The 15,288-nt window shown below is 40.0% G+C and overlaps 1 protein-coding gene across 1 annotated transcript; it reads left to right on the top strand.

The window, feature by feature from the left end:
* Nucleotides 1-13: 13 nt before the first annotated feature.
* On the top strand, nucleotides 14-14,455 carry RAB2B (RAB2B, member RAS oncogene family). The gene is made up of 8 exons (XM_077770356.1): nucleotides 14-338; nucleotides 489-560; nucleotides 3,332-3,399; nucleotides 9,590-9,672; nucleotides 9,886-9,978; nucleotides 11,209-11,320; nucleotides 11,855-11,923; nucleotides 12,812-14,455. Exons 1-8 carry the CDS (start codon nucleotides 293-295, stop codon nucleotides 12,917-12,919), a joined length of 651 nt encoding a protein of 216 aa, XP_077626482.1. The 5' UTR covers nucleotides 14-292; the 3' UTR covers nucleotides 12,920-14,455.
* Nucleotides 14,456-15,288: the final 833 nt, after the last annotated feature.

Here is a 15,288-nt window from a genome sequence, read left to right as displayed (position 1 = left end):
GGAGCGCCGTAGGGCTGTTGCGAGTCGCGCCGGGAAGGCCGAGCGGACGGGAAGGATAGCTACCGCCCCCTGGAACTTGGTGGGATGATGGCAAGTAGAAGTGTTAGAGGCGTCCCTGGAGGTGCCGTCTGGGTATTACAGTCGCAAGGACCAAGAGAGGATTTCGGGGGAGAGCAATAGAGACGTGATCTGGGCTAGAGGGACCAGAGATCGGTAGACTGAGCGGCTAGAGAGGCCGGAGGTAAGTGGCTGTAGAAGTCGGGCGGACCCGGAATCCAGAGGAAACGGGACCATGACTTATGCTTATCTCTTCAAGTACATCATCATCGGGGACACAGGTAAGCTGCGGGCGACTGCCCTCACGGCTGGGGCGGGGATCTGAAGCTCACAAATCANGCTCGGGGCTCCTTTTCCCCAGCCCCCGACCGTCTGACTCGAGATGGTTCTTGGGCCGCGTGACTCTTAGAACGTACGTCTTCCTCTTTTAGGTGTGGGGAAGTCATGTCTCCTCCTGCAGTTTACGGACAAGCGATTCCAGCCTGTCCACGACCTCACAATAGGTAAGTCTGCCTACCTGTCCCAGAAGAGAACGAAACCTGACTAGCTAAAGTGGAAAGTTAGCAGCCTTCGGTATTCGAAGTAAAAAGTTATTTTTGTTTTTAAGCTAGTCCAGAGTTACGTTAAATTAAGAATTACTGACCCAATGCAGATAAATGGGGAGTAGTGTAATGGGGAGTAAATGATTGAAAGGTAACTTCAGAGATGGGCGTGAGGTCTGGATTCATTGTTGTAGGGTTTGTTTCCCCTTAAATATGTTTATGGAAAATGACAAGGAAACGCAACTACTTCTTAAATAACCGACCTTGTTTTGCGGTAAATTAGTGCTAACCTCATGTATGTTTTTCAAAGTAATTGCCAACATACAGATTGTTGTGTGTTGGAAAGGAAGAAGTAAATTTGAAGAACCATCCCAGACTTAGAGTTAGAAAGGTAGATGAAACTAGTAACTTTAAAAAGAGCGTGGTAGAGTTCCAAAATCATCCGCCGCACATTTGTGTTAAGGCAGGGTCCGCTGGAGCCTTAACAACACCTTCCGTATAATCTCCATAACCCTACCCAAATGAGGAATATATATGAAACAAACCTTCTTGCCATGTAAATACAGTTTCTGGTTAAAATCCCTAACCCCATTCTTACAGTATTGCTACTTTCCAAATCCCACCTTAACGAAATCCGAAGCTACTTCTCCCAAATGCCTTGCACAGAGCCAAATAACTGATGGGGTCTGAAAAGGATTTAGAGGATAACATCAGCAGGAAAATATCTTTGTAAATTAATAAGAAGTGAACCGCCACACTCTAATAGGTGCTAATGGTACACAGATTAACCAGGCAAACATTGTGCCGGGCCTTAAGTAGTTTATAGTCTTCCCTGATGTAGAAGGGGCTGGGGACAGATACTGATCAGTAAATTCCTATGGTCAGTGGGGAGAAGCTATCGCTTTTATCTGGGAAGGTTGAATATTGAATGAACGGGAGTGAGCCAGGCAAAGGGGTTGTGAAGATGGAAAAGTGGTCAGAGCAAGAGGGAATAATATTTGCAAATGCTCAGGCATGACAGAGATCAGCCTATCTTTGGAAAACTGAAAGTAATTTAATATAGCTTCAGCATGAAGTTTAAAGTGGACACTGGCAAAAAATAAAGCTGGAGAATAAATTAGAGACCACCTTTTGAAACAGCTGAAGGTAATGACATTTTATTTTTTATTATTATTTTTAATGTTTTTATTTATTTCTGAGAGAGAGAGACAGCATGAGCAGGGGAGGGTCAGAGAGAAAGGGAGACATAGAATCTGAAAGAAGCTCCAGGCTCTGAGCTAGCTGTCAGCACAGAGCCCGACGCGGGGCTCGAACCCATAAATCGTGAGATCATAACCGGAGCCGAAGTTCACCGCCCAACCGACTGAGCCACCCAGGCGACCTAATGACATTTTAAAACGGAGGAATGACATGATCAAGTTTTTGCTAGAGTCATCCATAGGCTCTGTTTCTTGCCATATTCAGTCCTCTATGTCAGGGTAAGGCAGTTGGATAGAAAACTTATGCAAAATACAAGGATCCCTGAGTGCATAACTTGCAGAAGTTGCATAAAAGTCAAGTTTCATTTTTTAATTCTTTGCCATTGAAATTCCATTTTATTGTCCAGAAAAAAAAAAATCCAATGACTTTTTTCAGTAACTATCACTGTTCATGAGGAAGCAGTCTAGAGTAGTAAGAAACATTTTTAATATCTTTCTTTTGATTGTAGCATCTTAGAGTTGAGAGAGATACTCCAGATAATAATGTGCATGAAGCCAGTGAGTAGACACCTGTCAGCCTTTTAGCAGAACCTAAATTAGTGCTCTTTCTTACTTGGAAAACAGATTTCCTCTAGTAAAGTACTGTATAAAAATAGAAAATAAGACAAATTGTCTGACTTACAATCAAGTATTTTCATTGTGAGTGACCTTTGATTTTAAGTTTTGTCCTAACATTACTTGAAAGAAGATGAATGCAGATGTGCCTGGGTGGCTCAGTCAGTTAAGTGTCTAACTTTGGCTCAGGTCATGATCTCACAGTTTGTGAGTTCGAGCCCTGCATTGGGCTTTGTGCTGTCAGCTCAGAGCCTAGAGCCTGTTTAAGATTCTGTGTCTCCCTCTCTCTCTGCCTCTCCCCACTCGCACTCCGTCTCTCTATCTCTTTCTCTCACTCTCAAAAATAAACATTAAAAAGAAAGAATGTGAATGCCAGGTAAGCTAAAACCTTTATCTACACTGTCAGTTTCCATACTCTTATAAGGAAAGCTATTTTCTGGTGAACTCTGGGAATTATTAGAGGTCTGAAATATATCACTGTAGGCTCCTTTCTCAAACAAAAATTATAGAATTGCAAAATACTGGAAATACTGGGCTAGAGAGTGAGAAAATGTTAGGAAATATGTATTTTTTTAACATTAGAATATCTTTTAAGTTACAAAATTAAACATTACCTAATCAAATTTAAGTGTTTACATTACTAAAAATTTATTCATTCTTTCTACTTGACTTCTTAATTAGTTGTATCTGCTTTTTGGTTACATTCCTGAGGTCATTATCAGCTGGAACACGTTTTTTAATTCCGGAAGGAAAATGAAAACTCAAGGAACACAAAATTAACTGTAGCAAATAGCAGTAACAGGTTTAGTGGTACTGAGGGCAGACAGAGGATGAGTGACCACATTGGGGGAAGATCACGAACCTCTCAATGTGGGTGATCATGAAAATCACATTCTTTCTTTTGCTTTTCACTGACAGGTGTGGAGTTTGGGGCCCGTATGGTCAACATTGATGGAAAACAAATCAAACTGCAAATCTGGGATACGGTGAGAGAGAACAAGATAACTTGGTCCCTGACTAAGATCCAAACAGAACAGTAAAGGCTTATGCCTGGGCAGAGAGCTAGGAGAGGGGCTGATGGTGGAGTTGAGAGAAGGGAAAGAGTTTTCACTTTCATCTGTTACAGTTATAAATTCTGAGTGCCATGTCGTTGCATTTTTATTTTAATTTGCGCAAGTAATGTATTTGTCCTAGAAAATGAAAAGCAAACAATACAAGTATGTGGAGTAAAATGTGAAGGTCCTCTTAATGCACAAACCTCTTCTTCCAATCCTGGTTTCTGCCTAACCAGAATAAACCAGTATGAATGCTTCAGTGCTTATTCTTTCAGACTTGTTCTATGGGTTCAGGTACATAAACATACACAAATCTATGGTGGTCATTTTGTTTTTGTTGTATATCCATAGAATCATGGGAAAGTACACCTAGCTGTGGGAATTAGGTTTTTTGTTTTGTTTTTGTTTTATGGAGAGTTGGGGAAGGGGCAAAGGGAGAGGAGGGAGAGAGAATCTTAAGCAGGCTCCATGCCCATCTTGGAGCCCAACCTGGTGCTCACGCTCAGTGTCACTGCCTTGAGATCACAACCTGAGCCGATATCAAGAGTAGGACACTTAACCAGCTGAGCCACCCAGGTACCCTGTGAATTAGGCTTTTTATTTAATAATCTCTACGTTTTGGATACTACTATGGTGATACATATAGATCTACCTCATTGCTTTTAACTGCTGTATAGACTCATAAAAAGTCTGTACTGTAATTTATTTATCTATCCTCTCATTGATTGAAATTGAGGTTTCCTGTTTTCGCCTTTGCAAAATTTCATTGAATGATCTTGTTCACTACATCTTTATACAGATACTTGAGAATTGCCGTGGAATGCCTGCCCAGAAATGGAAATTCTGGGTCAAAGGTTATGCATATTTTAAAATTTGAGTAATGTAGTACTGCCAAAATTTAACTTGACTAAGTATAATTTTGCTTTATCCAGATAAATTGCTTATATGTGTATTATCGCATTTGGTTTGTATCTTTCTTTTCCTTAAGGAAAATAAGGTCCCTAGCACGGAGTTCTTAATTTTCAGCCGAAGTTTCTCCCTGTTTTTGTTTACTTATTATTTGATTGTTTTTTCTCAAAACTGAGAGCTGAAGTCCTTATAGCTAAAAACAAGTACACAAGTGGTTTTTCCTTTTTTTCTTCCTTTCCCCTCCTCCCAACACATGCAGCTATTTGTCTTAAAAGTGCATTTGATCCTTGAACGACATGTATTTGAAATGCACAAGTCCACTTACATGTCAGTTTTTTAAAAAATAAATTACTATAGTACCGGAAATGTACTTTGTCTTCTTAATAACAATTATTTTCTCAGGGTGCCTATGTGGCTCAGTCAGTTAAGCGTCTGACTCTTGATTTTAGCTCAGGTCATGATGTCGTGGTTTGTGGGATTGAGCTGTGCATCAGGCTCTGCACTGATAGCATGGAGCCTGCTTGGGATTCTCTCTTTCTCTCTGTTTCTCTTTCTTTCTCTCTGCCCCTCCCTTGTTTGTGTGTGTGTGCATATGTGCACACTCTTCCTCAAAATAAATTTTAAAAAATAACTTTTTTCCTCTAGCTTTTTATTCTAAGAATACAGTATATAATACACATAACATACAGGGGTGCCTGGGTGGCTCAGTTGGTTAAGTGTCCGACTTCAGCTAAGGTCATGATTTCACGGTTTGTGGATTCAGGCCCTGCATTGGGCTCTGTCTGACAGCTCAGAGCCTGGAGCCTGCTTTGGATTCTGTGTCTCCCTCTGTCTCTGCCCCTCCCCTGCTCACACTCTGTCTCTCTCCCTTTCAAAAATGAATAAACATTAAGGAAGCAATTAATACTTGTAACATACAAAGCATATGTTGACTGACATGTATTGGGTAAGGCTTCTGATCAGCAGTAGCTTGGTTATTAGCAGTTAAGGTTTGGAGGAGTCAATTGTAGGAGAAGTTTCAGCTGCATGGGGGTCAGCCTTCCTAACTCCTGGGTTAACTGTAAGTTAACTTGCTACTCTAGGCCCTTTATGCAGAGTCCTTTTCGGGTAGTCTCCAGGGTTACCACTTTCGGATACATTGATGTATTAGGTGCTTGTAACTAGGTTGATGTTCTCCTGTACGTTATTTGGTTGTATTTGCAAGTATTTTAGTAACCTTTTGCCTTTCTGAACAGATTTTTCATCTCCCCTTAGTGGCTTTCCCTAATTAAAGGAACGTGAATAACTTTACATCTTTATTAGTGGAAGCACTATCCACATAACTCTAAATCTTCCAAACTTGTTTTTTTGGCTAGTTTTGTCTCTAGTCTTTTCCTCCCTTTAAAAAAATTGTTTTTTAATATTTAAAAAATTTTTCAGACAAGGAGACAGAGTGTGAGCAGAGGTGCCCCTCTAGTCTTTTCCACCCAATTAAGCCTAAGAGATCTTATTCCATGTTTTTTACCAAGATAAAGTTCATATATATTTTTTTAAAAAATAGTTTTTATTTATTTTTGAGACAGAGACAGAGCATGAGCAGGGGAAGGGCAGAGCGAGAGGGAGACACAGAATCCGAAAGAGGCTCCAGGCTCTGAGCTGCCAGCACAGAACCCGATGCAAGGCTTGAACCCATGAACTGCAGATCATGACCTGAGCTGAAGTCGGACGCTTAACTGACTGAGCCACCCAGGCACCCCAACTTCATATATTTCTTAAACAGCTGTTACTTGTTCCCTTCTTTCTTTTGTTGGGACCCAGGGGTTGGTTGTCACTCTTAACCCAAGTGGGTATATTTCTTCTCTCCTTTTAATATCTCCTGGTTTTTATATTTCCCACAAAGATTTGACCTCCTAAAGAGGCCGCAGGACAAATTCAGAGGAGATGACAAAGAATGAAACCTATAGATTTCAAGACTGGTAGTCCTTTTAACTTAAACCTCTACCATTTCAAAAAATGGATGTTTTCATGCCAGGAGACCCAGTAGCTGCTAGTTAGCAATATGGCCATGGTTATGAGAATGTCAAAGTGTTGGCTTGCTGGCTTTTTTTTTTTTTTTTGCCTTTTTTTCCCCCCCTTACCTGGTGTAACATGAGACATACTGGATCGTAAAATGAGGAAGTTGAGAGCCCCACTGCTCTGTTGACAGGCTCCTCAAGGACCATATGGCCTGATGATACAACTGGCCTATTTTCTGTTCCCTTTTAATAATTGTTTTGAGATTGAACTAATCTTTGTTGACTCAGAAAGGTACCAGGTTTCAGCATACTGGGGTTTTCTATTTGAAAGTTTTAAGAAGATTCTTGCTATAATGTGGTGTGTTTCTTGTCTGCTAGCCTCTGGGTAAGCCTGATCACTTCTCCCTTGTCAGCCCTGATCTGCTCATTGCTTACTCACCTTGGCTTCCCACTTTGTCAACCTCATTCTCTCACTTACTCCCAAAGCCATCCTACATGAAAATATTTGGGGATTACCATGAAGGGTGTTTTTAAAGAAATCAAGTTATCTAAAGTTTTTTGTTGTCACTGTTCTGGTAATTGATAAGGATTTAGAGAGCCATATGACTTTTTTTTTTTTTTTTTTTTGGTAGGCTTTATGCTCAACTTGGGGCTTGAACTCATGACCCTGAGATCAAGAGTTGCCTGTTTCACAACTGAGCCAGCCAGATGCACCTATAGAACCATATTACTTATTATCTTTTTTCATTCTGTACAGACAGTTGCCCAAATAACTGATGCTAATTGAAGAAGCATTGTACTGTAGTTAGTATAAAATACTCATCAATCCCAAATTCGTTTGTATTTTACTTCAGAATGTATTTTGATTTTTAGGAAATGGGCCTATCTGACTTTGTAGGAGTTAATACTTCAAACTACAGTTGGCCCTTAAACAACATGGGGATTAGGAGTATTAACCCCCACACAGTTGAAAATCTGTGTAAAGCTTTTGCTAACCCCCCAAAAAACTTAAGTACCAAAAACATACTGTTGATCATAAGGCTTACCCATAACATAAGTAGTCAATTAACACATACTTTGTGTGTTATGTGTATTATATACTATTTCCTTTTAGTAAAGTAAGTTGGAGAAAAAATGTTAGTAAGAAAATTATAAGGGAGAAAAAATGCGTTTATAGTGCCGTGCTGCTAAAAAACCTTAATTCTTTGCTGTTCTTTGCTCCATTCTTTGCTCCATCTTAATTCTTCGCTGTTTCAGATTTTAAAAATATTTTTTTTAATGTTTTATTATTTATATTTTGAAAGACTGAGACAGAGCGTGAGCAGAGGAGGGGCAGAGAGAGAGGGAGACACAGAATCTGAAGCAGGCTCCAGGCTCTGAACTGTCAACACAGAGCCCGATGCAGGGCTCGAACCCACAAACCGTGAGAACATGACCTGAGCCGAAGTTAGACGCTCAGCTGACTGAGCCACCCAGGTGCCCCTGCTTCAGATTTTATTTAATGGGGTTGGACAAAGATACCTCAAACCAATGCAGACCAGCCCCAATTGATCCACTCACTCGTTCTAGCTTATTAGCTCAACAAAGGTTCATGAACTGGACTGAGATGAAATGTTAAAGGGATTTGGTTTTAAACAGCATTTCCTGATGAGCCCCTGGAAGTATTTTTAGCTGCTAAAGTTAAATGCTGCCATGTGCCTGCCTCATCACATAGGCCTGCCTCAAGATTTCCCTTTTAGTTCCTAAAAGGCCACAAAGACGAAGGGGCCTTTCAACAAAAGAAGAGGGGAAAAAAGTAAGGTAAAAGCAAAATGCGAATCAGATGATTTAAGACTTAAAACTATTAGGGACTAAGTAAGACATTAAATGAGCTCTTGCAGGGGAAAAACTAAGTTTTAAATCTTGAAAGTATTGTTAATACTACCAACAAAGTTCTTTAGAATTATTTTTGATTTGTATGTTCTAACAGTTATATAACTCACTAAAACATTTGTACTATTGTTGCAAAAAGAGTCTCTTATTGTGGGAAAAGTAACTTTAGAATTAACATACTAGAACTCTCTTCTCTTTTTCAAAACCTGTAAATTTAGATCATATGATGTAATGGCTAGGAAAGCAAAGTTTTATGCTAGGATGCACTAAGATCCTAAGTTTAATTATGGATTTAGTATTTATAGATCTTATAACTTTTGGCCAGTTACTCCTTTGAGCCTTAATTTCCCCATTTCCCCATTTGTGTTATTATTAGCATTCCCTGTTAGTGTTAGTGTACTGTGAGAAAGCCATTTTTTTCCTCATCCTCACATTTTAGTTTTCCCATCTTTAAAATATGAACAGTAGTCTTTCTTCTTAACCTTTATGTAGGGATATGAGGATAAGTGACTTCAAAAATGTGATTATTTAGAGATGCTTTTGCTTTCTCTGAGGGGAAAAAATACAACTATTCCATCAAGAAAACAAAAGTACCCACTATATGGGGGCATTAATAAATAGCTCAGCTAGAAATCTCTTGTCCCCTGTTGGAAATGAGATTAGAGTGTGAATATTGGAAATATATTTCCTTATATTGGAAATATAAGGAAAACTCTGTCCTCGGCCCTGGGTTTCTTTCCCTGTTCCTGGTTCTTAGTTGCGATGACAAGATCCCAGCAGGGGACATATTGGTAGTCCTGCCTTTAGTAGTGGAACACTAAATGTCAATTAGGATATATTAGTGCTTTATATCTGACTACTATTCTACATTGACTCATTGAACTGAAACTTCCATTAGGGTATTGGCAATCTAAGATAAGTTTCTTTTTTACAGGTAAAAGAATGCAGACAGATAAGTTAATGTGATATGTTCAGTGCCATGTTGGGATTAGTTTCTAGTCATATTTCCAGATCTGTCCTAGGGGATATTGGAAAATGTATGGGAATGTCTTCGATGGTCATACTGACTGTGTAGTGTTACTGGCTGGGAAGCTAAACATTCATCAGTTTGATGGACAGTGTCACAGGAACAATTGGCCTGCCCCCAATATCTATTGCGTTTTCATTGAAAAATGTTTATTTCACAACTGGACATCTCCCTAGAGAAAGTCAGGTTTCCTTTCTCTACCTCTCAAGTTCCTTTTTAAAATTTAGTCTTTTGTGTTAGAGTGGCATGTGATCAAGTCATTTCTCTGGAAATAATCTGATTTTGTTCGGATTTTTTTGTTACCCTGTTGGTTGGAAAGGCTGGGCAAGAATCCTTCCGTTCCATCACCCGTTCCTACTACCGAGGAGCAGCTGGAGCACTGCTAGTGTATGACATCACAAGGTGAGTCGGGTCAAGTGGACGGGAGGGAGACTTTCCCCGATGTGCTCGCAGTCTTTTTCTTTCCTATCTACTGATTCTGGTAAGAATGTTACTGAGAAAACGCTTCTCTAGTATTTTCCTTTACACATGTATTTCTCTCTTGCCAAGCATTTGGAATTACTTTGGCATTTTGAAACGGGCCTCTGACCTACTTTCTAAACTTTTCTGCTATAGGCGTGAAACCTTCAACCACCTGACCTCCTGGCTAGAGGATGCCCGGCAGCACTCCAGCTCCAACATGGTTATCATGCTGATTGGGAATAAGAGGTAAAATTTTATTAGTAGAAATAATGAGCAGAATTCATCTAAGTGCTCTATGGATATTGAATTGAATCATTTGGTCCCTAAACATTTTTGGTTTGTGGTACTCTTAGTAAAAAAAAAAACAACAAAAAAAAGCTTATTGTGATAAAATGTACATAATGTAGAATATACTATTTTAACCATCTTCTAGTATACAGTTTTGTGGCGATCACCACTATTTGATTCCAGAACCTTTTCATCATCCCATCTAAAACTCCGTACCTGTTAAATGCTGACTGCGTTCTCCATCTCACCAGGTCCTGGCAGTCACCATTCTACTTTCTGTCTCTGTGAATGTGACTACTCTAGGCACCTCATTTCAGTGGAATCATATAATATTTGTCCTTTGTGACTGACGTGTTTCCTTGACCATGACTTCAAGGTTCATTCATAATGTAGCACGTGTCAGAATTTCCTTCCTTTTTTTTTTAAATGAAATTTATCTTGAGAGAGAAAGATTGGGGGAGGGGCAGAGAGAGAGGGAGAGAGAATCCCAGGCAGCTGTCTGCAACTGTCAGTGCAGAGCCCAACACGGGGCGAACTCATAAACCGTGAGATCATGACCTAAGCTAAGGTTGGACACTTAACCAACTGAGCCACCTAAGCACCCCTCCTCCTTAAGGATGAATGGGATTCCTTTGTATGTTATTTGCCCCATTTTGTTACTCATCTGTTGATAGACACTGCAGTTGCTTCTGTCTTGGCTGTTGAGAATAATGCTTCTGTCAGCATCAGTTTACCAATATCTGTTTGGGTCCCTGCTTTCCTTTCTTTGAATTCCAGAAGTGGAATTGCTGCATCTTATCATAATGATAGGTTTGCTTTTTTGAGGCACTGCCATACTGTATTTCCTAGCTGCTGCACGATTTTACATTCCTACCAGCCACATCCTAGGGGTCCAATTTCTCCACAGCCTCAGTGACACTTTTTATTCTGAGTAAGTTTTCTGTGGCACCCATAGGCCTATCCCTTCATAAACCTTTTTCTCTGTAATAGAGTAAGGTATTAGCCTCAACTTTGCAGCCGCTGTCATGAATTTGAAGAACCATTTTCCAAGAGGCTACAGAAATCAGTAACTCTGTACAAGAGAATGTCCTATAGGATCTACATTCTTTATGTAGATTCTTTTAGAATAAGAGTTTCTTCTTTCACTTGGATCTTTTTTGAGATTTGTCCTCAATTAATCTCTTGTAGTGACTTAGAGTCCCGTAGGGATGTGAAGAGAGAAGAAGGAGAGGCCTTTGCCCGGGAGCATGGACTTATCTTCATGGAAACTTCAGCCAAAACAGCCTGCAATGTTGAAGAGGTACTACTTGGGGAAAAAGTAGGGAAACCTTTTCAGAGATGACACCGTACCTGTATCCTTTTATTCAGAATTCTCTTTTATAAAAGGCATAGGTAAGAGAAGGATGTCTCATGTTCACAGTGATCATATATCTCCCTTTAAGGGAATTGTTGCATTTTTTATGCCTTGATTCCTACAGTTTTACTTTTGCCTTGGGTAACCACATTACTTGTAAATATTTTAGTTGGAGGGTCTAATGGGTTCTATTGTAGTGATTTTGAAGCTTGCTGTTGACTATCTTTAATAACTGAGAACAGAGCATGTTTTATTTGGAGAAGGTGCCAATCAGGAACAACTTGGGTCAGTATCAAAATACCATATAGTCTCTTTTTTCATTTGGAAAGAGACTTTGGGGGACCTTCTGTATTTTTACTCTGGTCTTTTAATGGTTCCTAATTCACTTTAGAAATCCAAATAGGAATAATACTTATATTTGTTTTTCTTAATTTTTCTACCTAAACTTGACCCTAATAATATGATTTATGTTTCCTTTAGGCCTTCATTAACACAGCCAAAGAAATATATAGGAAGATCCAGCAGGGTTTATTTGATGTTCACAATGAGGTGAGAAAGGGTGGGGGCCCGACGTTTAACTTTGCTTTGTGTAGAAGAGGACAAGAAACCCCCCTAGAATGTAAGCTTTTTCTTTCTAACATCATGCTATTTGAAGCTATGCCCATTCATACTTGCTCTTTTTTATTGTAGAGACACAAAAACCTGTGTCGTCATTTTCTGTTTTTTCTCCCATCTGGGGCCCAGAATGTTGAAAGAGATTATTAGTTGGTGATCTGAAAGGTTTATACAGTACAGGAGGATTTCTTCGCACCCTGTTGTTAGCGCACCCTGTTTTTAGTGTCCTGGAGTTTAAGGGTGGTGTAATTCCTAACTGCTCAACAGGGCCATCTCTGTAAAGCAAATTCTGGGGCAAAACAAAAAATACTATGCTAATGTCTACTTTTTGCCTCCTCCTACTCTTACCTAACCTCATCCTGATGCTGTACAGGGCTGTGAAACCTAAGTAGAACAGTCTCCTTAAAAATGGGTACAAGGGTCACTTGTACCTGAGCTGGTCATCACCTCTTTATCGTTGACAGTTTTTGTTCCACAACCGTCTGCCTATGGCATCTGGTTACCAGCCAAAGCCATCCATATCTGCTTCTAGAAAATGTCATTAATGATTTCTTTTTGTCCCTCTCCTTTCTTCCATTTACTTTATTATTAGTATTATTTTGTTTCAAGTTTTTATTTAAGTTCTAGTTAGTTAACATACGGTGTAACGTTGGTTTCAAGAGTAGAATTTAGTGATTCATCACTTACATACGACACCCAGCGCTCATCCCAACAAGTGCCCTCCTTAATGCCCATCACCCATTTAGCTCAGCTCCCCACCCACCTTTCTCTTCAGTTCACTTTAGCACTGAGGTGGGAACTCTTGCCTCTTTTCTTTTCCAGGCAAATGGCATCAAGATTGGTCCTCAGCAGTGTATTTCAACGTCAGTGGGACCCAGCGCCTCCCAGCGGAGCTCTAGTGAAATAGGGTCCAACTCTGGCTGCTGCTGAATATCAAGCCTGGACTCTTTTTTCCTTCTTGGAACAGCTTCAGATCAATAGGCTTAAAGAAAGAGGTCGTACTTGCTTTGGCTGAGAAAAGCCTCTTTTCAAGGTGTGATGTTTTGCCTTTCCACTTAAAGACCAGGGAAGAATTTGGGCCCTTACTGACCTGTCCTTCTTCAGGGACGTGAGCATTCCCTATAGATTAGGGCTCTTCTCATCCTCCTATTTTAATTTCTAAAATGTTAGGATTAGAGTCGATTGTCATGGTAGCTGAAAAATAAATTCTTTTATAAGCATACACAATTTGCTCCCCACTAAGAATTAGTAATAAGGGTTGAGGACATTCTGCTTGAGCACTTGATTTTCCTGGTTTCTGGCTTGCTGACCTTTGGATGGTGGATCCCCTATCTGGGAATTTCATTGATTGATTGTACTTGCCACTCTGTCTAAGAGTTCTTGCAGAAGGCGCTTCCTTCTGCTTGAACTGCTCAAGGATGCTGAATACTTCTCAACCATCCCATGGCTAGTTTCTCTGTCTCAGAGTAACTACAAAACTTTCGAGAGAGCAGTGGAGTTGCTCCTGGACCTGTGGCTACTTGTTGTCATTACCTAAAGAAAACCCCTTTCCCCGTTTGTTTTGTTTTAGGGACCAGACCTAACACTGCAGTGTCTTTCACCAAATTAAACCCTTAACTGTTTCATCACACTTCGTAATGAGACCTATTTAGACTTTCTACTCTAATCAAGCTAATCTGCTTACTGGACATGATATATATACTTCCACTTCTATGCCTTTGCACATGCCCTACTCTCTGCTAACATTATACTCAGTCCAAAAATTTTTCCCTCAGAAAGCCTTCTTTGACCTAGGGACTTCTAAGTAATTATTGACTCAGTACCCCCATGAGCTTTCATATGTTTTTTATTCATATGTATATTTATTTGTATTTATGTTACTTTGTAAATTTGTTTCATAGTTGTTGTGTGTGTGGATTCTGCCTCCTATATAGGTTGTAAGCTCCTTGGGAGCAGGAACCATGTTAGCCCTTTACTTCTGTAAACCACGCCCTCCACTATCCTTCACAATGCCTAGTGCTGTTCATTATGTGATCATTGGGTTTGCCTGGCATACTTAAAGACTTGGAACAGGTTTATTGCAGACTGCAGAGGAAACAAAAGGTCTTAGAGTATCTCTTTGTAACTATCTCCGTCTCTTCCAATCTGCTGACCCTGGATTCCATACTGTCCTTCCCCCATGTCTCTTTCTCCCTTTGCTTCCATTCTGTGCAGCCTGTACAGTAAGGCTGTCTGCTTCCAAGCACTCAAATAAGTGGGTACTTCTCCCCCCATTTTTCTTTTCAAGGACATATGGTACTAAGCTAGTTTGCCTTTGCTTCACTCATCAAGCAGCCTTCTGGGTCAGTTTTTGTATCTTTTACCTTGATGTCCCATTCTCTTCCACAGCACTAGGGTCTCATGAATTTTTCTAATTTTTTTGTTGTTAACGAATTGTTTCATTATTAAATATATGCATGTATCCAAGCTGCTCATATTTCATGTGTTCTGATTTTATCCCAAACGTGTAGGTATTCTCCTTCTAGGGACTTGTTTCAAAAGTATTGAAAGGATCCTCCTTGAGATACACTCATTTTTTAAAATTATTATTTAAGTTCCAGTTAAAATTCAGTGTAAATTAGTTTTAGTGTGCAGTATAATGATTGAACACTTCCATACATCACCTGGTGCTCCTCACAAGTTCCAGATACATTCATTTTATACTGTATTTTGACCCCAGTGGTAGTAATAATAGTGAATACTACACCACAGGAAGTTTGAAGACATTTGGGGTAGTCCTTTTTTTTTAAGTCATTTATTTTGAGAAGAGCGAGAGAGTGCCAATGTGGGACAGGGTAGAGAAGGAGAGGGAGAATCCCAAGCTCTGTGCTGTCAGTGTAGACCCTGAAGGAGAGGCTCAATCCTAGCAACCATGAGATCATGACCTAACCTGACACCAAGAGTCTGAAGCTTAACAGACCGAGCCACCCAAATGTCCCTAGGATAGTGCTTTGATTATGCTTTTGTTTTTGGTTTTAAAAATCCTAACCTCGTTCAGGGTGCCTGGGTGGCTTAGTTGGTTAAGCATCCTACTTAAGCTCAGGTCATGATCGCATTCATGAGTTTGAGCCCCACGTTGGGTCTTGCTGACAGCTTGGAGCCTGGAGCCTGCTTTGTTTTTTAAAAAAAAAAATTTTTATGTCTTTATTTTATTTTGAGATACAGAGACAGAGACCAAGCAGGGGAGGGGCAGAGAAAGAGGGAGACACAGAATCTGAAGCATGCTCCAGGCTCTGAGCTGTCAGCACAGAGCCCGAAGT

The sequence above is a fragment of the Crocuta crocuta genome, unplaced genomic scaffold (assembly GCF_008692635.1).
Source record: "Crocuta crocuta isolate KB4526 unplaced genomic scaffold, BGI_CrCroc_1.0 scaffold175, whole genome shotgun sequence".
NCBI lineage: Eukaryota > Metazoa > Chordata > Mammalia > Carnivora > Hyaenidae > Crocuta > Crocuta crocuta.
Note: the sequence above shows the minus strand (reverse complement) of the source record. Positions and strands in the feature narration are given on the sequence as shown.

Excerpts from the sequence above, each read along its gene's own strand:
- RAB2B (XM_077770356.1), top strand. The coding sequence starts at position 293 with ATGACTTATGCTTATCTCTTCAAGTACATCATCATCGGGGACACAG. Across the intron at positions 3,400-9,589 it reads AACTGCAAATCTGGGATACG|GCTGGGCAAGAATCCTTCCG; the intron begins GTGAGAGAGAAC and ends TTGGTTGGAAAG. Across the intron at positions 11,321-11,854 it reads CAGCCTGCAATGTTGAAGAG|GCCTTCATTAACACAGCCAA; the intron begins GTACTACTTGGG and ends TGTTTCCTTTAG.